The following is a 24379-nucleotide window of genomic DNA, read 5'->3' on the forward strand; positions in this document are numbered from 1 at the left end:
TGACATTAGAAAATCCCGTCAAATAATAATAATTCTAAGCAGTTAATTCGAAGCCGATGAATAGAAATTATTGCATGCTGCTCATACAGAGTCGATTAGGAGAGGTCAAGGAACTCTCAGCTCTAAAACACTACTTGCTTTAAGTCACGAGTAGTCATCAATGAACCAACAGTCCAGCCGAGATTCGTGAATTTTCCAACTGAAGCCAAACCACGCATACTCTAGTTTAAGACGAAAATAGATTTTCTTCAAATTATCGTTGAACTCGAAGTTTATGTACTTTTTAGATTCATAAATCAAAGTGTTATTCAAATAAGTAGGCTTTAATAATATTCGAAGCAATAGATTCGATTCCCAAATGATGTGTGGAGTGGCACCTGATTGGAATTTCTTACCATTTAATTTTCAATTAATAAATGACGGTTCTGTGTATTACCTTCATTTAAGCTTTCTCACTTATTACTGAATGTATAGCTGAATAATTTTGAGTTTATCGTCTATTGATGATCAATTATAAATAGATGAATTTTATTGATTGATTGATTATATACAAATTGATATGTCAGCCCAATTGACGCATTAAGAAATTTCAACCAAAGAGGATACGAAATACGAATACAATGACAATAAAAACGTAGGAATATATAATATATACTAGAAAACTTGAAACAGAATATAAAAAGTTGTCAAAGAAATTAACAAAATATAGAGAGCTCTGGTAGAAGTGGCATTCGTGGATGATTGAAATAATTGTAGTCCAAATCCCACTAATTCACTAATACATTCTTCACTAATAAAATCATCCTATACCAATGCTTCTTTATACAACGGTCTATTTTTTTATATTTCTAGTTGACAATCTCATAATGACTATGAGACTCATCTTATAATAATTCTTATTATTTATGTGGCTTACAAGTCATGTAATTCACGACACAATAATAAATTAAAATGAGCTACCGTGCATAATGTCTTTCTAATCATTAGTCACAACGGGAGCATTACTACTTCAAACAGAATTTCATTTCTGTTTATTCTAGTACCAATAATAATTATCCTTTTTGTTGTTATAATGAATCACACTGTGATTTATGTGAAACTTGAATGATCCGACCAACTAGTACTATGAACAGAATTTCATCAACAACAGAATTTCATCTCGACCACCAGTAAAAACAATCGAATATCATTGCTATAAGGAATTGAACTTTGAATTTGAATTTATCTCTGAATTTACGACCAGTTGGTAAGAACAATAAAATATCATTGTTACAAGGAATTGAACTTTGAATCATGTGAAACTTTTATGATCCGACTGACTTGGAGATGATTGATTGATTGATTGAGTACTTTATTTATGTAGATTACAATATATGATTGGAGATGGAAATAAATTAGGGTAGAGATTAAGTTATTATTGACAAATTCGGTTTCTGCTCACAACAATCCACCCAAGGAGTTTTTGAACAATGAAACTCTATCGGGGCATAACACCGGTGAAAGTGCATGCAGCTTTTATCAGCGGGAAAACCCGGGACATCCTCTTCAGTCTTTTGATGATGGAGGAAACGCTTTGAATGAAGCAGCGGAATCCGAGGTGGGGAGGAGTCAATTAATCATCGGAAGTAAGAAAAGTGGATGGATAATATGGTGAATGGATTGACTGGCAATTGTTGTGTAGTTGCGTCGGAGAGCTCGACAAATCTGAATGTAATCAATAAAGCGTGTAGTGTTTTGTGAATTAATGATTGAGACACTATTGTATGCTATAAGATTGAAGGAGGTCCTCGTGTAGTGGTTATAATTGGAAAATATTCATAAGGGATTGGACATCAATAGTTTTGTTTACAAAATGTGGTTATGCGGTATCACAACATTATAAATTCTCTGAGTTCAAAGTTGAATTGGAAAATAATTATATAAATATAGTAGCACATGAGTGGTAATTTTCGATGTAATTGACCGAGCGAAGTTAAATGTTTGAATGTTTATATGTTGCGCATTTACGGCGAAACGCGGTAATAGATTTTCATGAAATTTGACAGGTGTGTTCCTTTTTAAATTGCGCGTCGACTTATATTCAAGGTTTTTGGAAATTTTGCATTTCAAGGATAATATAAAAGGAAAAAGGAGCCTCCTTCATACGTCAATATTGAAGTAAAAATCAGACTATAGAATTATCCATCATAAATCAGCTGTCGAGTTGATTATAAATTGCAAGCCATGACGCATGCAATTTTTAATATCTCATTGTAACTTGATGAAAATCAGCTGCTGTGTAGACTATAAATTGCATGCCTCATTGAATGCAATTTTTATGCACTATTAAATGAACTATTGATTGCCTGCAATAACTAATAACTAAAATAACATAGTATTGTCTCTCGAACTTTCTCTGCTTTGAACTCGGACTGTCCTGTTGCCAGTATGTCTTGAAGGTGATTAGCTTATGATGTTAGCATTTTTTATGCACAAACCCCAACAGCCATTAGCCGTTTTCACACCGATATCTCGCCGACACGACATACAGACAGGATTTACTCTGATGGGCAGTATAAGAGGAGGCTGTGGTTTGTAACTGCGCGAGGTCTACTGTTCACAGAACTACTAGTTACTATTGTATTTTTATATAACTTTAAAGTGGAAAAGCACTCACATTCTTTGGTGTGGCGACGACCGTTTCGTGCTGGTGTTGCACATTCTCAAGCCAAACAGAAACTGATATAAGATAACTAGTAGAGGTTGCACCTGATTGATTTCAAAGTCCCGAACATACGGTAACTGGTTTTATGGAGCGAGACCAACAGACTTCACGTGACAATATTCTGGAGTTGACACAATTACAATAAAGATGAATTTCTTTAATTTTTCCAATAATTATTGAATAAATTCAAAATTGGATCAGTCCAATTATTCCAACCCCACGTTAGTGGAAAAAATTGGAGTTAAAATTTAATCTACGTGTTATCTTACAATAGTATTGCTGTCTGAAAAAATGTAGTAGCCTAGCGTAGTTGAAGATGTTTCTTCAACAGCAAAGGCGATTGAATGATTTTGAAACTCAATAAACTTTGAATTGAAATCGTAAAACACTTTCACATTCCACATCAAAGCTCGCATATTTTTGGCAACTGTATACTACGTGAATGAAAACTGTACCTTTAGGGTTCATGGAAAGTCAATGACTTTAGCATCCTGGCCATCCTCCCCAATATAATAGGAATAGGTCTGTGTCTGTCTGTTCAAGTTTAATGCTAAATCATTCATATTGGCATTGAATTTTCATGGGAAGACCAAAACGTGTAGCTGTTTTTTTTCAGTTGCAAATGAAATAAACTTACTTCCTCTTTATTCACCGTAATGCTCAGTGGTAATGACCCCCACACAATGAAAGCAACTGATTCCGGTTGGGATCAATGATTTTGTTTAATTAATTAGACTACCAAATTTTCAATTCGGATTCCGATAAAATTGTGATAACATAATAGAGATTGCATTCGATAATATCTTCTTTGCTGATATGACATGACCGTGCAAAAAGATTGAGTTGCAACTGAAGTTGCAATTCATTGAATTAAGCATTGGTATTGCACAATATTGCATCATGTAGTTCCATCTTCATGTAAGGAATGATATATAATTTTGAATCTGGAATCCTTGTTTCACAATAAGCTATTACCCTATTTATCAACCACATAAATTTCTAAAATAGATTTGTAAATCAAGTTCGTTGATTAATTGTAAAAAGCAATTCGATTTCAATGCATACATTCTTGAACGAATTTGATAAAAATTCGAATCAAATTCAAATAACTTTAATCAGGTAGGCCTTTTCAATAAATACAAGGAACAAAGTAAGTTACATCATAAATGTATTAATTTTTTTTAATGGAATTATAGTGGGTACCCTTTCTTGAAGTTGATAAAATAATAGATTAAATATTCAAGAGTAGCCCTAACGAAAAAGGATAATTAATATAAATTTGTAAGTTATTTTCTTCAACTCGTATGTAGTAACTATCTTACACCTACGGATAGTTACTACAATACTCTATACTACAGTATTACTCTTACATATATTTATACCAATAACAATAACTAAAAATAAATAAAAAAAAAATAAATAAATGTTTATTTCCCAGAAAAACTAAAACTACAACATCAATTACACAAAATATTAGATAAATTACAATATTACATACAATAGTTAGTTACAAAAAATTCTTATAATGTGTCCTCTACTTGTTTAGTTTTTTCTGTGTGGAAATTGACCTACTCCACTATGGCAAATACAAATATAACAGCTAGTTTCAGTGTTCTAAACCATCTTCAGGTTTAAAAAATAAATGTCTAAATTTGAAAAAATAGATTGACATTTCTATTACATTATTCGTATAATTATGAATAAACTTCCTGCTTGAATGATTTGTCTGATACACGGAATAAAGTGCAGGTTTTTGGAAACAATAATGTGTTTCAAAATCATGCAAGTATTTTGAGATTCACATTCAAACTGTCAGCATTGGTTGATCGAGAAGCATTGATGCCATTTACAAGGAATGCTGATAGTTTAAAGAGAATCTCACTATAAAAGTTAGCAATCATTTATGGGTCCATTCAAGCGGTTCAGCTCCTACTGTTATCACAATCTGATTTCTGTGATCATACATAATCTGACCAGAAACAATACATTTACTTTTCAATGAAAACAATGAGGAGCCTTTCCAAAAACTGAATGGATTATGCCATTGATTGCTTTAGCGATAAAAATACAAAGAAGGCTAGCCTTGTGTATAATTTCATACTACCTTGCAAAGTGGGTCTCGACTTCATTCAAGCCTTATTATTTGAATTTCAATGGCTTACGTCTCTCAACTAGTATTATGCAGCTTAAATGAAAATATCGTTTCATTTCTTTATTATTTAAAAACACTTATCGGTGTCTTGGTATTTTTTAAACTTGAGAATGAAATTTCGAAACATGTGTCAATAAACATAGGTATAAAGGATGTTCGGTACACTTTTTCTATTTAAATTGGATAATATTTTTCAATATAATTGTTAAGATCATTATAAGAGAGAGAAAGAGTGACAACTGAAATTTTTGAGTGGTCTAATAAGCTTGTTATGGGTCGTTAAAGTGCTAACTCCGTTTTCTTTCTAGATCTTAAACGGTTTCGACTATATTAACAGAACTTCTCTTAAAAATTCAAAAAATGTATCTTCCCAAACTGATACATTTCATTCCCTAAATCGTTCATAAATAAAAAAGTAATATTTTTCTGTAAATTCGATAACTTGTTTATTTTTGCATAAATCGCGAAAAAAAGCATATTAGAACAAAGTCAATGATATACTGAATGTATAAAAAAAACTCCAATGGAAAATTTTAAACCGTTTATGATCTAGAAAGAAAACGGAGTTTAGCATTTCAACAACCCATAACTCGCTTATTAGACCACTTAAAAACTTCAGTTGCCACTTTTTCTCACTCTTATAATGATCTTAACAATTATAATGAAAAAGATTATTAAAAAAAGTGTACCGAGAAGCCTTAAAACGGTACCGTACGGTACCTATATATTTCTTTCAAAATTTATTTTGAAAGATAAGATTATCTGATATTATATGAAGATGCTAAGATTAACTTGACATTTAAAAATGATATTGAATTCTGTCTATGATAGTTTTCAACTCCTGAATCCGATTTCCATTACAGGAAATAAAATTTGATTGTAGAACAGTCGTCGAAGCGATGAGCCAGAATCTGTCATTAGGGCATTTCTAATTAATTAGATTTGCTTACTTTTGTCATTCGTCTCCGATTTGCTGTGCTATTTATTCTGTTTGCTCCACAGACAAAGAATTCAGTGTAGACCAACTATAAATGTAGCGCAGCGGTTGAGACTTGTCTTACTGTACCATTCTTATGTGATCTATTTGAGAAAAAAATATCTTGTAGGAAAAGTCTGAATTGATCTCATGGTATGAATGCACCTACTATAGTGTGGTCCACGTTATAATGGCAGTGAATAAAGATAGAAGAATAGCGATGCCGATTCTCTGCATTAACTAATTATATTTCTACACTGTCAAAAACATGATTGTCATCGTTGTGGACCTAGAAAATGATAGTACCACTGTCTTTGTCGAATGATAGACAAGGATAGCAAAACCAAAGTTGATCAAATACTGTCATTATAACGTGGACCTCACTATAGAAATGGATTTAATGAAAGTAAAAGAATGAACATTATTGTGGAGTAACAACACACTCTTCCAATTTATATTTCTCAAAGAATAATATGTCTAAAATCTTAGTTATATCCTATAATTAACATTTTTTACTATTTATGGATCATTCTGTATCACTCTATCGGTTTATAGGTTTTTCAGTTCTGAAGTACAAATATCCGAAGATATATTCATGAATTAAATCGATGATTGAATCTCAGTAAACTTCAAACATAGAATACCGTTGACTGAAGGCTACTCTATAAAGTATATTTTATTAGTTCTTGTATGTCTCGTCCTGAATTATCTCGATATTTATTCTAATAATTTAGAGAGGATTCTCTAAATTGCATAGAAGAAACTATTATTGAAATAGAATTATATAATTATATAAGTACCCTTTCATATTTCGTGCCACTCCAATCATTTATTTATTTTCTTGTAACACTGATGTTAATTGGTGAATAAATTTGATTTGATTTTATTAGAAGCCTTATTTACTTGGTTGGAACATTATTCGAGGCTATAGAGGAGCGTTTTTCCACTTCTTCAAGTTGATGGTTTTATACCAGTAATCTATAAATCAGATAATTTCTGAGTTTTGCTTGTTAACTGATACTTTTTGAATAAAATTGAATTATTTTTTTGCAGATATGGCAGTGGATCAAACCCAGTTTCCAATCAGCCGGATTTTCACAATCACGCTTGTGCTGGTGTCCAGTAAGTATATACTTATATTATTGTTTCGTATGAGTATATATATACTTTCTAGGGTAGAATTTATCATAAATATCACCTTCATCCCCTCCACATTGACCAGGTTGAACCCCCCTCCCCTGAAGACTGCCCTTTGCGTGTTACATGCCCACAACCCTCAACCACCTGAATAAACCATTAACAAAAACAAAAAGAATTGGGGCATATTTTTACGCGTTGACCTCAATACTACGGGGATTTGTCAATAGGCCAAGAAAATAGTAACTGCTGGTAAGCGTCTAATGGTCAGACAAAGAAGGACTGTTTTCCATCACATCATCATTAGGCTATGCAGTTGGGGATGGAAAGAGTTGCATGCCAATTGGAACAGTGAATAAGAAGCTAATTTCAGGTTTGAGAGTTCAAGCTATCTTATGATCAATCAGGATTGAAAAACAAAACGACGTGGATGTATAATGTTGAAGCTTTATTTTCAGAGTTTGATGTCTTGAAATCAGTTTTCCGATGAAACTTTTGCTACAAGAATACTCAAAGTGGATGAACACAATAAGTAAACGTCGTAATTTTCATTATGGAGAAATATACATCACTCGACACAATAAAACTATGATGATAAAATTACTTGAAGCTTCAAAAGTATGTTATTATAAGCTTCAGAAGAGTTTTTAAGTCAAGAAATTCACATATTATTCAATGCTATTTGCATATCTCTTACACAAATAAATGCTCAGTTGGTCTATTTGAAATTGTTCAAAATAATTATTTTAATTGCAATGTTTGTTATTGGTTGATGAATAAAAAATTATGGGAAAGTACGGTAACTTCGAAGAGAATATTGTGTTTTCAGACGGTTCACCTCAATTATACTGTTGAATTAGTATTATTACAGAAATGCATGTTCATTTCCACCTCGTAAACTTTATGAAGCATACTGTATTCAAACAATTTCAAGTATTAAATTTAAAAACACGTTATCTGTATTTCGAGTTGAGAACAAAAGTTCTTGCTCAAACAGAAAAACACTTCCAAATTAAAAATAATAAAATAATATTGAACTATAACAACCGTATACTTTTGATGAATTTGGAATTACTGTAGCCTGTTTTTATAGTTTTGCTCATCAAGAGGTATGCCAAATTTCTAAAAATATAAAATTCATGTTTCAACTGAATCTGAGTCCTAGATTAGTTGTTGATGATAATGAAAAAATATTGTTTTATTCATATGAAAATATTGTTACCGTACTAAGTTAAATGATATAAGAAATAGGAGTTACAGTATTACAAATGTCAACATAGCTCTAAAAAATTAGAAATACAGTCATTTTTCTTTATTTCTTTCTCAAACTTTATTCGTCATTCCATTTTATTCTATATTAATTCTTTATTCTGATTTTCCACCAGAAGACAGATTTATAGAAGAGAGAATGTTTGTTTTGCAGGGTTGAGCTTGGGGAGCAGTCAATGCAGTAAGCAGGAGTATCAGCAATGTGTGTATCTAGCTGATCCGCTATTGAAAGATCCGCATCTCATCTACCCGGACAATCCAACCGATGTCGATAAAGTTTGCAGGTAAGCTTTGTACATAATCCATTCAAAATATCAAAAGACTACGAATTATAAACAAAGTAACTGGATAAATACTAATAACTATGAAAAAGATCAATCAATTGAAATAATTTACTAGGTCCGAGAATTTCCTGGCTTTCTGGGCTGAAATTTCTTGAAGAAATGATCAATGTCAATAAATGTTTCAAGATAATATGAGATTGATACCATCAAAGAGCAAAAATTCTACGGCATATGAGGTTTCTGACCAATACAATCATGATTTTCTCTACTAATCATAATGATCACAATAATAATTTTCCTTGAATGAGAGAAATTGTGACATGGTCTTCATAGTGTGCTGAATTTATAGCTTAAATTTAGTAGTTTGAATAGTATTACAGAGTTCACATAAAAATCAATACCTTATGGAATTTTTTCTGAAATAATAAATTGTATTGTTTATGTAGCATACAATACTCCAATATCAGATGCCCTTGTTACTGCATCACGTGCTACACAAGCTGCCAGGCAAGTTGGTCCCGCTATTTATGCAGGCAAAGCACTTGGCAAAGCAATTATGGCAGCAGCTGAGAAAGGAATATCAGTTAAAAATTATGATAAGAGTTAACAAGAAATAGAGTGATATAATTTCCTACCAATGAGTTAATTTATTATTAAAAAAACCTAAGGATACAACAGAATGAAATAAATTGAGTATTGTTTGTCTACATCAATACTACTCTGTACATAAATATTTAGAATAGGCTACTCACTTTATTATAAAAGTTACTAAATGTATATATTGTCACTTGAAAATTAAAATTTTATTGAAAATTTTGCACCAAAGAGAGGAATGAAAATCTCACTAACCCTGCAACTGAATAGATAGGCCTACCTATTCCAAGACCTGATATATGTAGGTTGTAAAAAGTAAAGTGTATGGAAATAATTCTGTTAATCAATCAAGAACTATCAATTAGCCATTTCAAATGAATCTTTCTGTACATTTAATCTGTGTTTGATATCGGAATGATCTATGAGTTGCACTACGTAGCAGTACCTAGTAATCAATGTTTGTAAAGTGTGTTTAGCTTTGTAAATGGCTACAAAGTGGCTTTGTAAATGTTCATAGTTTCGAAGATGGATAAATCATTCTGAGTTTGATATTTCTAATCCAAAAGATCTGTTGATGTAAATAGTACTTATTCTAGGACGTGGACACAGTTCGTCGACTGTGTGAAAAGGTACACAGACCGGTGCTTCTCTGACATCAAGAAACAGGAGTTCAACAAAGCTGTCGAGAGTCCAATCGACTCCGTTCATCAACTCTGTACCGATTCTAAATATCAGAAAGGTGAGCTTTATACAAAAACCTTTAATAAATCATGTAAATACACAATATCACTAATTAAAATGTAGCTTCTAATAAAAAGGCTCATATCTGTGCTTAAATGCATTCTGTCGTCCTTTATTTAATAAAGCTTCTAATTATTATTGTTACATAATAGATTACTTAAAATTTATTTATTGGCTCAAAAAATAATAAAAAAACGATACCTACATAATAAAGAATAATAATTCACTTGAAGATTATTATTATTATTATTATTAGCGTATGACTTTCAATGGTGTGGGGAGACCCAAGGGTGGTTCCACCTCGCCGTATATAGTCCAAAGTTACCTAATGGGAAACATTGGGAAACCGGACGCTAAAGTTATAGTGAGCACAATACTTTTCACTCAATTTACACTTTTCACTTCGAAATAAAGTTCTTTTTGATGTTAAAAAGTCCAAACATATACAAAACCGAAACAAAACACAAAACTACTAAGCCAAATTTAGAAAATATTACATTTAGAGCCAAGAATTTATACCACGTTACAATTTTGCCATACTTAAAAATTATGAAGTCCAAAAATATAATGTTAAGTTTCTTAAAATTATTCGGCGTTACCAGCAAAACCTATATTGCGGTGCTAGCTATTGTTACATTTGTGATAAATAGATAAATTACAAGAATATGTGAATAATCGCAAGTTCTGATGTGATATTTTCTTGTTGATTTAGAATACCTGAAACATGCGGCGTGTATGAAGTCAACACTGACAGAAGACTCACACTGTGGAAGACACTATCGATATCTGGTATCGAGGGTAGCTGGCGAAACAAACAGAAACTCAATTTGTTGGTGAGTCAAGTTATTAAACAGTGAATGAGATTTTTTGAGACTACCTAATTACATAAACTGATATCACAATAATGTTTCAAGAGCCAATAAAAATTCCACATAGAAATAGAAAGAAAAATAAAAATCTCTGTACCCTTTTTGAATTATTTAATCACAATAACATGATTCGGACATTGATGCCATTTTCAAGTGATATAAAGTAAATAAATAAACAATAAGTATTTATAATACTAAGTAAATAAATAAATACTACTTTATAATACTAAGTAAATAAATAAATACTACTTTATAATACTAAGTAAATAAATAAATACTAAGTATTTATTTATTTACTACATATCACTTGAAAATGGCATCAATGTCCAAAACATGTTGTGATTAAATAATTCAAAAAGGGTACTGAGATTTTATTTTTCTTTCTATTTCTATGAAAAGTAGCCCTATACAGAAAAGAGATAAAATTCCACATGTCTGTAACTATGTATGATTATTTTTATTTCATTCCTGTTATTTTTATTTTCATTCCCGAAATAGGTTAGTCTTGTAGTTCTTCACTTCACAAAATTTTCAGTTCTTTAATATGTTCCGAAAGTAGATTTTCAAATTTAGATGCTTCAAAACCAAAAATAGAACAGATATTTCACATTATTATCACTTAAATAGAGAAGATTTACATAATAATTTTTAAAAAGGACCGAAAAAACAACTTAATTCTTATTACGTGGAATGACAATGAAATTCTATTATTATTATTATTAACATGCATTGTAGTAGCAATACGTTGTTCACGTAACCTATCTATATTTTCAGTCTTGAAACTGTTACAATAAGCCTTCATACTTCTTACAGATCTTATTGTAGGAAGAATAACAGTAAGGCTTGAAAGGGCGTTATACTTAAAGCTCATTGTATAATTTAGCATAATTTTATTATCACATCTAAACAAATTTGTAATTGAAATGAAAACAGGCCTATTTGGAATATTACTGAATTCCGTTTTTTTCTCATTCTAGTGCTCACTACAGATTCAGAGAATGTGTGTTGGACCAGACTCAAAATTCATGTTCAACTGATGCAAGACCTTTCTCACAGCAAATTCTGGACAAATCTCTGAGCTTTCTGAGAGATCAGTGTTCAAATTACTCGTGAGTAGATTTTTATTCACCAACAATTCCTGGATGCCATGGATGCTGACAATATATTTTTTTTCAGATCATTGGTGATTTTGGTAATTGGTAGGGACTACTAAGTAAGATTTAATTATAGTAATTATTTCCGTTATAAAATATAATTTGAAGTAAAATATGAAGAAGTACCTCTTCATATTCATTGTTTTTGCAATTACATATCATATATATATTTTTTTCAAGGATGATGCTCACAAAAAATTGCAATAATAGCATAGAATAAAAAATTCTGCTATAACTGGAGTTTTTGAACTGACAGCTATAACTATAGCTCTAGTATAATATTATTCTTAGATAATAGTAAATAATTGACGGCTCAAATTATTTAGGTCAGGTGAGACTTTCCTGTAAGGGACTCCTCACCAACAAAAACCCATAAGTAAACCCATTTACTTTAGTAAGGAAAAGATGAATTATTATTATAATTTTGTTAAAACAGACAACTATTGACTTCTTAAGAGTCATCTGAATAGATGAAGATTATAATTTATATTTTCAGATTGTAATTCGGAGTTGAAATTGAAACTTTGGACAAGAAATTTGAAACTAAATTAGGGAATTGAAGAAGTTTTGGGCAATAGCCTGTTTTTTATTTTCCGATCATTGTATTGTTTGTGCTAACCTGATAAATAAATAAATAATCATGTGAATTAATGTAAACAGTGTGAATAGAAATGCTTTTCTTTGATGATTTACAACGTATTTTGACTAATTGTTTATGAAATATTTGAACAGTATGTTACATATCAGTCATGAGGCCCATTGACGGCTTAAGGCTGTTCGGTACACTTTTTTCAATTTAAATTGGATAATCTTTTTCAATATGATTGTTAAGATCATTATAAGAATGAGAAAAAGTGGCAACTGAAATTTTCAAGTGGTCTAATCTTAACAATTATATTGAAAAAGATGATCCAATTTAAATAAAATAATTGTAGCGAACAGTCTTAAATAATATATTCAGGATACAGTTACTATATATCAGAGAGGATAGTTTATTTATTTACTGTAATTCGGTGTTGATGGAACTTCCGACAGGGACTCTCCACCAATAAAAGCCATGCGATTATTATTATTAGTACGGTATGCAGCAGTATATTACATTTGAATATAAAAACACCATTAGCCTACTGTGGATAAGAATTTCAGTTTTTCACAATAATTCAATTACACTGGTTGAAAAACATGGGAGCAGATGAGCCTCAATTGAATATAGAGGGTGACTTATGGTTGTTTGGGATATTAGTGGAAGTTTTTTTTTGGATTTTGAAAGTATTAATGGTTTTCTGGGTTTTATGAGAGTTTTTGATGTTGACAGACCGACCAAAGAAGAGTGCCCAGGCACAGAGTTCTATGACGCGACGGGGCGAACTGACAGCGGTCAGCCGGACTTCAGCACCTACCAGACCAGGCAGCCATCCACAGCCGGCACCACCCCTGGTAGCCCTTGGTCATCTCAGCAACCAACTGATGAACGATGTAATTACCTCTATTTATATCTTGTAAAAGAATCTAGGAATCAATATAAGTGAAACTACAGAAGATAATCTATTTGACCATTATTCATGCAATCAAAAATCATACAGATATTTTATCGCGGATGATGCTCACATGAGATTTAAGGGTGATTGTTAAAATGATCAAACGTTTATGCCTACTACAGTTACTATATTAGAGATAATATGTAGTTACTGTAATGTCTACCGGTGGAATTCGAACCCACGTATCAGGTGGTGCTAGCAGACTTTTAGCATCGAGTTGCCATACCACTCGACCAACCTGGCCGGCAAATAATTAAGATTATAGAATAAATAAATATCACTAATGCATCCTACAATATACTTCAAATTTATTTTAGAAAACATAAAACTTTTTGATTACTTATTTAGAGCAAAAACGCCATGATGTGCAACAAAGGGAATCCGAAACTTAAAACAATTAATCAAATTTACTACCGTACTCAATAACTAATGTGTGAACTTTTTCAAACTCCAATATTCTAACAACAGGATTTTTTTTTATTTTCCTCTCTATTTACTGATATTGGATAGATAGATAGATATGTTATTCATTCAACACACCTATTAAACAAGCACACGGGTAGGTAGTGGGATAAATAAGCACACGGTAGTATATGGGATGGCTCAAAAACCATTCTCACACACAGTATTTTCACAACCTCACTCACAAATTTTTTGTGATTTTTGGTAAGAGATAAATCGTTATTTTATTTTTTCTTGGTGAGAGTGGAATCTTAATTTTTGTGTGTTGTGAAAATTAAATTCCAAATCTTTCCATTTAATAGAAATAGTAATCTCTACTTCGACTTCTGTTGTTTCAATTCAACTTTTTTCAGTTCCCGGAGGCACAACGAGGTCAGATTGGACCACGTCCTGGGTGCCAGGCCAGGGGCGGACGACCGATTCGCCGCCTCCGGAAACCTCTCCCGATGGGAGCACGAGGTCGAGCTTCGGTCGCGGCATGACGTGGGGACAGCCGCCCTCTACCACCCCAACCTGGCGCGTGACGCAGGCGCCCTGGTTCCCCACACGGCCTCAGCAGCCCCCCGCCAACGAGCAGAACATGATGAATGAGAACACTATCGATGAGCCGAACCAGCAGGGATTGGAGGGCAACAGTAGTGCCACCGCTGTCTCGCCGATGCTCGCCGTCGTCTCCACGTTATGCTCTCTGGCGGTCATCACCATCTATGTCACTTAAGGCCGATGATGATATAGTTATTAACAAACCATCTATGACACTTAAGGCCGGCGATGATATAGTTATTAATAAACCATCTGACACTTAAGGCCGTCGATGATATAGTTATTAACAAACCATCTATGACACTTAAGGCCGGCGATGATATAGTTATTAACAAACCATCTATGACACTTAAGGTCGTTAACACAGTATGTAATACGATTATTATCAACCTTCAACCTGTGTAACCTAGAATCGGTAACACAGTCGATATGGTTATGAATAAAGTGGGTTACGTTTCAAAGTGAACTTGACCAATGGACTGACTCAAGACCAGTGGTACAGTTGATATGGCTCTTATAAATAACGGCCAAACTAAACTTGGCAAATGGACTCACAATATTACAGCTATTTATTCACGGTTATCACATGAAGCATCAGTCGATATGTTTATCATTAATAATTACAAATCATTATAAAATAAGTTATTATGAAACTATGTAAATTGCGACTGATAAGAGAGTCGATCTGGTTCTTAACAATGACGGTGTCACCGGTTCAAACTGGGGCCTGTTTCATAAAACCCTTGTAATACAGGGCCTGTATTACAGGACTTATAAATTAAAATTAACAATCCTGTAAAATTATGTTTCATAAAAATAATTCTACACTTGTAAAATCACCTGTAATATTCGCCTGTATTACAGTTCCTTTATTTTGAATTAATGTTTTCATTGGCCAGCGAGCCTAATATAATAAAATATTTTTAAGTGCTAGGTACTTAAGATGTTTTGGTGGAAAATCCACATCATCAAACTTCCGACGATGGACAGATTGCATTCATGCTGGAAAATAACTTTGTTAATGATAAATAGTTAAGAAATTATAGAAACTACTTAACTTACATAACTTATAACAGTTATGTGAGTAGTAATGTTTCAAAAGAAGTTAATTATCAAATGTTAATGATTAAATAAACGACATTAATTAAATTCGTTTAATAAAATATTATGGACGTACATTTTCTGAATATTCCCAATAACGCTTTATTGAGGAAAGCTTAATCTAAACCGTTCATAATATTGATAAGTTTCCTGCATCATATTGTAAGAAATTATGTCCTTGAAAATTCTTGGCCTATAAATAATAACATAGTCATCTTTACCAGAACTAGAACTACTACCTTCATTTATTTAACACGTTGCATTTTCAACAAAATGTTGCTTTTCAAGATTCTACCTACACTTGTAAAAGTTTTAGGATGGTCTAAACAATGATAAAATATTCGACATCTTACAGGTCCAGTAATACAGGCAAATTTCTTGTAAATTGTTTTACAGGGAAAATTGTTTATGAAACACAAACTTCTAAATTTTACCTGTAATACAGGAACTTCTCCTGTATTACAGGACTTGTAACTTTTATGAAACAGGCCCCTGAACTTGAAAATGGACAAAGAAATATTATCTACTTACGATTATCACCGAAAACATCAGTCGATATGGTTATCATCAATGAAGATGTGTTATGGTTCAAAATGGAATTTGAAGATATTTTAATACATAATAAGCTATCTATTCATAAATTGTCACCAGAGAAATCCGTCGATATGGATCTAATTGATTACGATGTACAACGGTTTAAACTAAACTTGGAAGAAATGGAAACAATAACTATCTACTCACAATTGACACGTGAAGGAAAATTTCAAAATTCAAAAAAATGAGGAAAATTTGTGTGTTCTACGGTAATGATGTTGATACAAATTCATATACATATCTACTAAAAGTATTAGAAATTATTACAATCAATTACTTATTGGAATGACGAGAATTGGTTTTGGTTATTACACCATTATCAAAAGTGAACTGAGCTAAACTGAGTTCTACTACCAAGTAGAATATTTCTAATACACCCTACAGATAATAATGGTGTAGCAAATAGGCACTGACTTTCTCTGAAGTAGAAAGCTAAGTTTATTCAGTAAATTATGGTTAAAAAAGATCTTTCTCGCCATTTCAATACAAATGTTTGTGACAAATTCAAGTATTGATATTTTACATTTGGAAGAAAATTTCAAAAATATTAATAGAAAGAAAAATAAAAATCTTAGTACCCTTTTTGAAATATTTAATCACAACATGTTTCGGACATTGATGCCATTTTCAAGTGATCTTAAAAAATAGAAAAGAGATAAATATATACAAAAATATTATCCAAATTCGACAAGATCGGCTCTTATCAACATTGAGTGTCAATTATTCACAAGAACCATTCATGATAATTTCAATTTTCCATGCACAGAAATGGGCACCAAATAACTGAATAACATGATTTCTGATAGACTATGGCCCTTATCTCTTTTATCGATAGTTGGTCGACATTCTGAATTATTTCGTGAGAATTTGCCAATCAGAGGACAATTTATTCCGAGTGTAGGCCGACAATCGGCAAGGGTGATACCACACCAAGCCAGACACGACACAATTGGACAAAAAATGCATTACGCATATTCAACACGTGGGAAGCGTCTGGTGTGACATGGTCTCACCTACATAAATGCTACAGCCTTCAGATTCGGTCGGAGCGGTAATTTTGTCCAATCGTGTCCGCTTAGTGTGACACTACCCTGAGGGTAGTGTCGTGCCTGGTGTGACATCAACATCACCCTCAGTGTGAAAACGGCCATTAGCGTAGGTCTACTTAGTTTCAACAGTAGAACATATTAACGTTTTGCACTTGATGTTATGATGTGACAGTCATGAATGGAGTTGATCAGTTAGGCTAGGCGCACACCAGTTAGTCAAGACAGGACAAGACATGATCAGACACAATACTTCACATAGTTGCTTATGAAGACATGTCTAATTGCAATGACTAATCAGTGTGAGTTGCGTCATAAGCAGCAATGTGAAGTATTGTGACTAAACGTGTCTGATCATGTCTTGTCTTGACTAACTGGTGTGCGCCTAGCCTAACCATACGGCTATTTTGCAGTCGTTATAAGAAATGAAACCTGATTGCAAGAGCATCGAGGTGAAATTCTAAAATGCGACTATTCTTCCACTCCAGTGGTAAACTTTGATATTTATATCGCAGTTAGTAATAGATCAATAAAATCACAACTTACGTATAATATAATTAAAGGACTCCCTCTAAAGAATAATTATTAATATTGTATTATTGTGTATCATGTAATGTGATATTGACCAAGTGCATTATTCTACACATTGTTTAGGTTACATACTGGACAATTATTATTATAGTGAATGTATAGAATTATTTACTTATAATGATAAAAATTTGAGTTAAAGTAGCCGCATCAGGAGATGGTCTCTGTTTGAAATTTTGAACGATTTCAGTCAGAGGCCTTCTCGTTGTGCTGCTACTCTAGCTGCATTTCTGTTAAGATATAACATAACGAACGGAATACATTAATTTAAAATGCAGCACCAAGTAGTTGGAATAGAATTAATTTATGAACTCTGAATGTAGATAGTTGGATAACTTGCAACCAATGATAGAATATATTTTTAATTGTTGGTATTGGAGAAATTCTAAAACAATGACAAGAGTCTTCAGGATGTTGATTCTAAATCACCTTTAAAGTCTGAGAGAAGAGCCATGAGTTATTTATTTTGCTTTATCATTTGATAATATAAAATACAGAATTATATGGATAAATATTCATGAATATAATGAAGAACAATTATCATAAGAATGTGAATGAGATTGTTACTTAAAAAAAATGTTATGTGATGAAAGGAATTGGAAATTATTATTTTTTATACAATAAAAATTTTACTCAGTAAGTTGTAATATTTTCATCTTCACTGATGTTATTCAATTCAGTGTTTTTTGGCTGAGGAAATTTGAAATTTTCAACTTTTGCGTTTTTTTTCTTACAGGGATGTGAGCTCTCAAAATAATTATGTTCACAAAATGAAATCAGTTTATTATAAATATATTGTTGAATGGCAGAAAGTAATAGTGAATATATTGATTGTACGTTTGTAAATATTAATATAGATTATAATACTTTGTAAAATAAATTTAGTGAAAATGTGATACACTGTAATAGTTGAATCCCATCTTTAGAAACCTCAGTGGCATTAAAATAGAATAAGTGTTTAGCACAAATATTAGCATTTGTGACACTGCCTTAAAATGGAAATAAAATTATTATCATAGATTTTATAAAGAGCAATAATGAATTCGCAATAGAATAAATTAATATTTTGATCTTTATGCAAAAACGCACTCCAGCATCTAAATTCATCCTATTATAATAATTGTATTCACATACATCGTAATTTGCCACTATTTATGGAGCAGATAAACAGAGACAATCATTATGTATATTTATTTGTGGATGGAAGATTCTGGAAGGGAATAAACCTAGAAAAATATTGCTTGATAGAAAGACCAAGATTTGGAGAAAGTAATACAATCATGTTTATTTTGGAAAATGTTTCTTTACTAGATGGTTAATTTCTCATTAGTATCTCTCAACTAGAATGATTCCATTATCGGAGATATGTTTAGATACAAATATGCCTTCTCAAAGCTTTTTTTATAATAAAAAAAGTATTTATTTAATTTAAACATTTTTCATTCGACATATTCTTCAGTCTTGTTGTGAATGAAGTACTACGCTCTACGCATCAAATGTAATGTACCTATTTCAAAGCTTCAATAGGCCTTACTTACTTACTTACTCCTCAGCGCTACAGGTCGTTACAACCCTTGGCCTCCCAGACATAGCCCCTCCATCTCTCCCGATCCTGTGCCTGCCTTCTCCAGTTACGAACTCCAAGCGTCCTTAAATCATTCTCCACATCATCCGTCCATCTACTCCTAGGCCTACCTCTTCTTCTTCTATTGTATAGCCTTTCCCTCCATATACATTTTGCAACTCTTTCATCATTCATCCTTACCATATGTCCTATCCATCTAATCCTGCCAGCCTTGATAAATCTGACGATATCCTCACTGCCCAAGAAACGCTCAATTTCACAATTTTTTCTCCGTTTCCAGTGTCCATTTTCACACACAGGGCCAAGGATCCTTCTTATCACCTTTCTTTCAAAAATTCGTAGCCTTTCCATGTCACCAGCATTAAGTACCCAAGTCTCAGAGCCATAGCATACTACAGGCCTGACTAATGCCTTATACAACTTCACCTTTGTAGCTCTTGATAGTAGTCGAGACTTGAATAACTTTATACTTGCATAGAATGACCTGTTACCTGCCATTATTCTATTTTGTATCTCAGCTGTGATCTTACCACTACTTGTCACAAGCGTTCCCAGGTATACAAAGTCATCCACCTGCTGAAATGTGTAGGGTCCAATTTTCATATTTCTAGTAGCTCCCCTAACTACGGCTGGTGACACTCTTAAATACTTTGTCTTGGCCTCATTGATTTTCAAACCCATTGGCACACTATTGTTCACCAGTAGAGTGAAAGCTTCTCTCAAGGCCGGCACAGTTCTTGCTATTATGACCAAGTCATCTGCGTATCCACAGACCTGCCACAATCTATTCACAACAGTACTTTCATGTGCAATGTCCTTTACTGCCTCGTGCAGAGCTAAATTGAACAATCCTTACCCTAGAGTATGTCTCGTTCAGGGTAGCCGACACCAGCTTAATTAGTTTTGATGGCAAACCGTTATTGTTCATGGCTTCAAGTAACTTCGTTCTGCAAAGACTATCAAATGCTCTTTTATAATCCACAAAAAGCAAGTGTAGAACTATGTCATGCTCTATGCACTTCTCCATTGCCTGCCTCAATGTAAAAATCTGGTCAACTGTGCTTCTGCCTTTCCTGAAACCCCCCTGGTAATCGCCCAATATCGCCTCAGCATATGGGATGAGCCTTTGCAGAAGTATATTTGTGAACAACTTGTATACAATGCTAAGCAGAGAAATGCCTCGATAATTATCACAAATCATTTTATCTCCCTTTTTTAAAATTGGACAGATTATACTTGTCTTCCAGTCATCTGGCATTCTTTCCTCTCTCCAGACCATTAAAATCAACTCAAAGATCTCTTTCTTCAATCTATCCCCTCCTTTCTTGATCATCTCACTTAGTATGCCATCCTCACCAGGAGCTTTGTTATTTTTCAGGATTGTTATTGCCTTCTCTAGTTCAGCAAAGGTGGGTTCTGCAGTTTCTCCCTCTTCTCTCACAAGAGGTTCAAACACCTGGCTTGGTTGTTCTTCTTCCCCCTCGTTCAGCACTCCTTCGAAATGTTCAGTCCACCTCTCTAGAACCATCTCATTACTAACAACACATCCATTTTTGTCCTTACACCCATTCAATCTTGCCTGAAACCCCTTCCTGAACCAATTCACTTCCCTGTATAATTTTCTGCTCTGGTTAGTATTACTCAATGTTTCTAAGTTTAGTACCTTTTGTTTCATTGCTTCTCGCTTTTTGGATCTTATAATTGATTTTGCTCTCCTTCTTAGCTCATTGTAGTTATTTCTAGCATTTCTTGTGTTCCTTTGCAACATTTTTTTCCTAGCTTCATCTCTCTCCCTTAAAGCTTCTTCACACTCGTCATCAAACCACTCCTGATTTCTTTCCACTACCTTCACTCCTATGGTTTCTTGAGCAGCACTGTCTAAACTATTCCGTATCCTTTCCCATTGCACCTCCAGATTCACCCTTTCCATGTTATTCTGCATAAACTTCCCTTCCAAATTGTTTTGAAAGATTTGCCTTTCATCATCTACCTGCAACTTATCAATATCCCACTTGCATCTTCTTATTCCTCTTTCCTTGCGTATATTGGCCAGCCTGAATCGTACCACAGCTCTAACCAAGAAGTGGTCAGAGTCACAATTTGGACCTCTCATTGTACGCACATCTAGAACTCCTGAAGCATGCCTGGCAGATACTAACACATGATCAATCTGGTTTACCACTTCACTCCCTGGTACTTTCCACGTGCCCAGATGAATTCTTTTATGTGGGAAACTGGTGCTTTTAATAACCAACCTGTTGCTCTCAGCAAACTGTGCAAGTAGGAAGCCATTATTATTCGATTCATCATGAAGTGAAAAGTTTCCTGCCACAGTCCTCACTGCACTCTCTCTACCCACCTGAGCATTCAAATCTCCCAGCACCAGTACCATATCATGTTGCCCGATCTGATCCATCTTGTTTGTCAATACATCATAGAATAGGCCTACCATAGATAAAAATTTTCCATCTTAGATTGAACTTGCTTTTTCTGATTTGTAAAATGATATATTATTTCTAACAAATGTTGAATGGCATTTTTTTATAAGACATTTTATAAAATGATATGTGTATACATGAATATTTATAGATTAGCGTTTTTGAAAATTTAATATATTTTTGAAGTAACCATTATGTAAGTTTTTTGAAAAGTGGATCGTCGAATGAGAATTGATTTCACAGTGAATATAAAGTTACCATGAGGGTAGCATCGGACTAGAAATTCGAATTACTGTATTTCAAATGCCAGTGATACTATGAAATTGTTGAGAGGTTCGTGTTGATAGTTTTATTAGAACCAATAGAATAAAATGTGTGTTGTGTTGAAATTGATGAGTTTATTATGACCACACCTTATTCTGAAAAAATGGAAGGATTGCTTTCTTATTTTCTCTCTCACTTAATTAGGTTTCGTTTTAAGTACGGGCTTTATTACCCACAGTATGGCCATTGACTGTCACTCTTCTGATTGAGCTCGGTCACATGGCATAAAACCGCCATTAAGATTCCAAAAAAACTTTCAAGTCTTATCTATAGCATTAGAAATTTGGAACTTATCACTTCTCTTAGCGATTGAAAACATATTTTGATCTTAAGATGAGTTTAGTATATCATTTTCGAAGGGAAATTTATTATACTTTAATATAGACAGTAAAGATAATTTTAAAAACACTAATAAAGCTTGAAACATCAATTTTCCTTCCCTCGGACTCCTCGCAGACGACTTCTAGAGCTTCGCGGACAACTTAATGGGAAGCAGTGATCTAGATGAATATGCAGACGGGTGAATTTAACTTTTTTCGTATTTTCTCATCCAATTTATTGGATATAACTTCAAATAATCCAATTTCAAAATATTTTTTCAAGACTCAATTGAATGTAACATTTTATGAAATAACTGTGATTAAGTGTATGATTAAATATCTTTGAAGTAATCATTATGTAAGTTTTTTGAAAAGTGGATCGTCTTGACTTCTCTGATTGATTATCTTCAGTACTGAGTACCCTACCCATAATATGTGCAATTGGTCAATAGCTATTGATATATGAATTTCGAGTTGCATTACCACGAGCAGTGGTTAAGATTTGAAATATCACTAAATATGAATAATAATGGTTATGGGTTTTGTGTTTTCTTTCCCAATTGCTTACATGTTTATTAAATTCATCAAGTAGTACTATGGCTAGAGCAATTGGCTCTTCCACAGTTTATATCCATCACACAGTTTATGAGAATTCCATCATATTTCTACAAATATATATTAGAGCTTCATCATTTTTTGTCAATGGAACAAAATTTAATACAATATCATGACACATTTCAAAAGTTTTTTGGAGATTTTTTCAGGTTAGGTTATCTTCCTTTCATTTTTACTCGCTATTTTCTACGATTTACTATGTCAAGTTCCAAATATTGGGAATATGGGAAAAACACAAAAGAAATTACATCAAAGTTAATAATCACAAAAATATGCTTTAATAAGTAAAAGCAAGCGATTTTACTTGAGTTATAATCCCTTATAAGCTCCATTGTAAAATTCAAATATTTTGGAATTTTAATGGTGGCGGCGGCGGGGGAAAAATTCAATGGGCATACTGTGGGTATAGTATCTTACGTAACAAGGCTGGGAAGGGGCCTTTTGCAGGCGAGAATGTTTCTAGTCGAGGCGTTAGCCGAGACTAGAGTTTCATTGGAGCACTGCAAAATACATTCACGCCCAAGTAACATACACTTTTTTTTGTCATAATAATTTGAAGAAGAATAATTGAGAAATAGAAAACATTACCTGCTTGTGCTCACATTACTACATGCGTTATATTAACATAACCTACTTTACAAATTCCGAATTAGGAATTTCTAAACTTCACCCTGGAGCGCTATAAGGCGGTTTTTTGTAGTAGTTTTGCTGTTCCTATTTCGGAACTAGGAAACATACTCGACTGTAAAGAAATAGTTATTTGTGCATCTAGGGACTAAAGTGCAACTTTTTCTCCCTGAGGGAAACTGTTGTCGCCCGATGGCGTAGCCGAGGGCGACAATTTCCCTGAGGGAGAATAAGTACTTTAGTCCCGTGATGCACACAACATTTTTCCTCCACCTACACCAATACCTATAACAATGAATAATTTTACTACATCTTCACGCTTTCACACTATTTCAGCTCTATTTCGATTGTTAGGTTATGTTCAACCGTTGGTGGATATGAAAAAGTACACACCTCTAACGTCATTAGAGGTGTGTACTTTTTCATATCCACCAACGGTTGAACATAACCTAACAATCGAAATAGAGCTACTTATTTCCTAGAGCTAAAATATTCCAAAGATCGAAATAGAGCTCTTTTACTTTTCCTCTACCGACCACGACAGTGTTGCCACATTCCTCATTCTTCAATCGCGGCGTTGTCGGACTTCTTCCCATGTTAATCTTATGGGTTTATTTTTACTCCCTTGGGAGTAAAAGTGATCACTTTTCCCGCTGGGAATTATTTTTAGTCCCATGGGAGGAAAAGTAGTACTTTAGTATTCGATTCCAGGGTGTAA

General features: G+C 33.2%; 1 protein-coding gene across 5 annotated transcripts in view; it reads left to right on the forward strand.

Moving 5' to 3' along the window:
- Window positions 1-15344, forward strand: part of LOC111053452 — a 55118-nt gene extending 39774 nt beyond the window's left edge. For 3 of the 5 annotated variants that reach the window (XM_022340350.2, XM_039431195.1, XM_039431194.1), the window contains exons 2-8: window positions 6886-6954; window positions 8393-8522; window positions 9701-9855; window positions 10570-10690; window positions 11704-11835; window positions 13196-13356; window positions 14234-15344. In XM_022340350.2, coding sequence (XP_022196042.2) covers window positions 6888-6954; window positions 8393-8522; window positions 9701-9855; window positions 10570-10690; window positions 11704-11835; window positions 13196-13356; window positions 14234-14598 — 1131 coding nt within the window. In that variant the 5' untranslated portion in view covers window positions 6886-6887 and the 3' untranslated portion in view covers window positions 14599-15344. The remainder of the gene's footprint in view (window positions 1-6885; window positions 6955-8392; window positions 8523-9700; window positions 9856-10569; window positions 10691-11703; window positions 11836-13195; window positions 13357-14233) is intronic. The other 2 variants (XM_039431197.1, XM_039431196.1) reach the window with 2 other exon arrangements.
- The last annotated feature ends 9035 nt before the right edge of the window (window positions 15345-24379 follow it).

Source organism: Nilaparvata lugens, chromosome 6 (assembly GCF_014356525.2).
Source record: "Nilaparvata lugens isolate BPH chromosome 6, ASM1435652v1, whole genome shotgun sequence".
Lineage (NCBI taxonomy): Eukaryota > Metazoa > Arthropoda > Insecta > Hemiptera > Delphacidae > Nilaparvata > Nilaparvata lugens.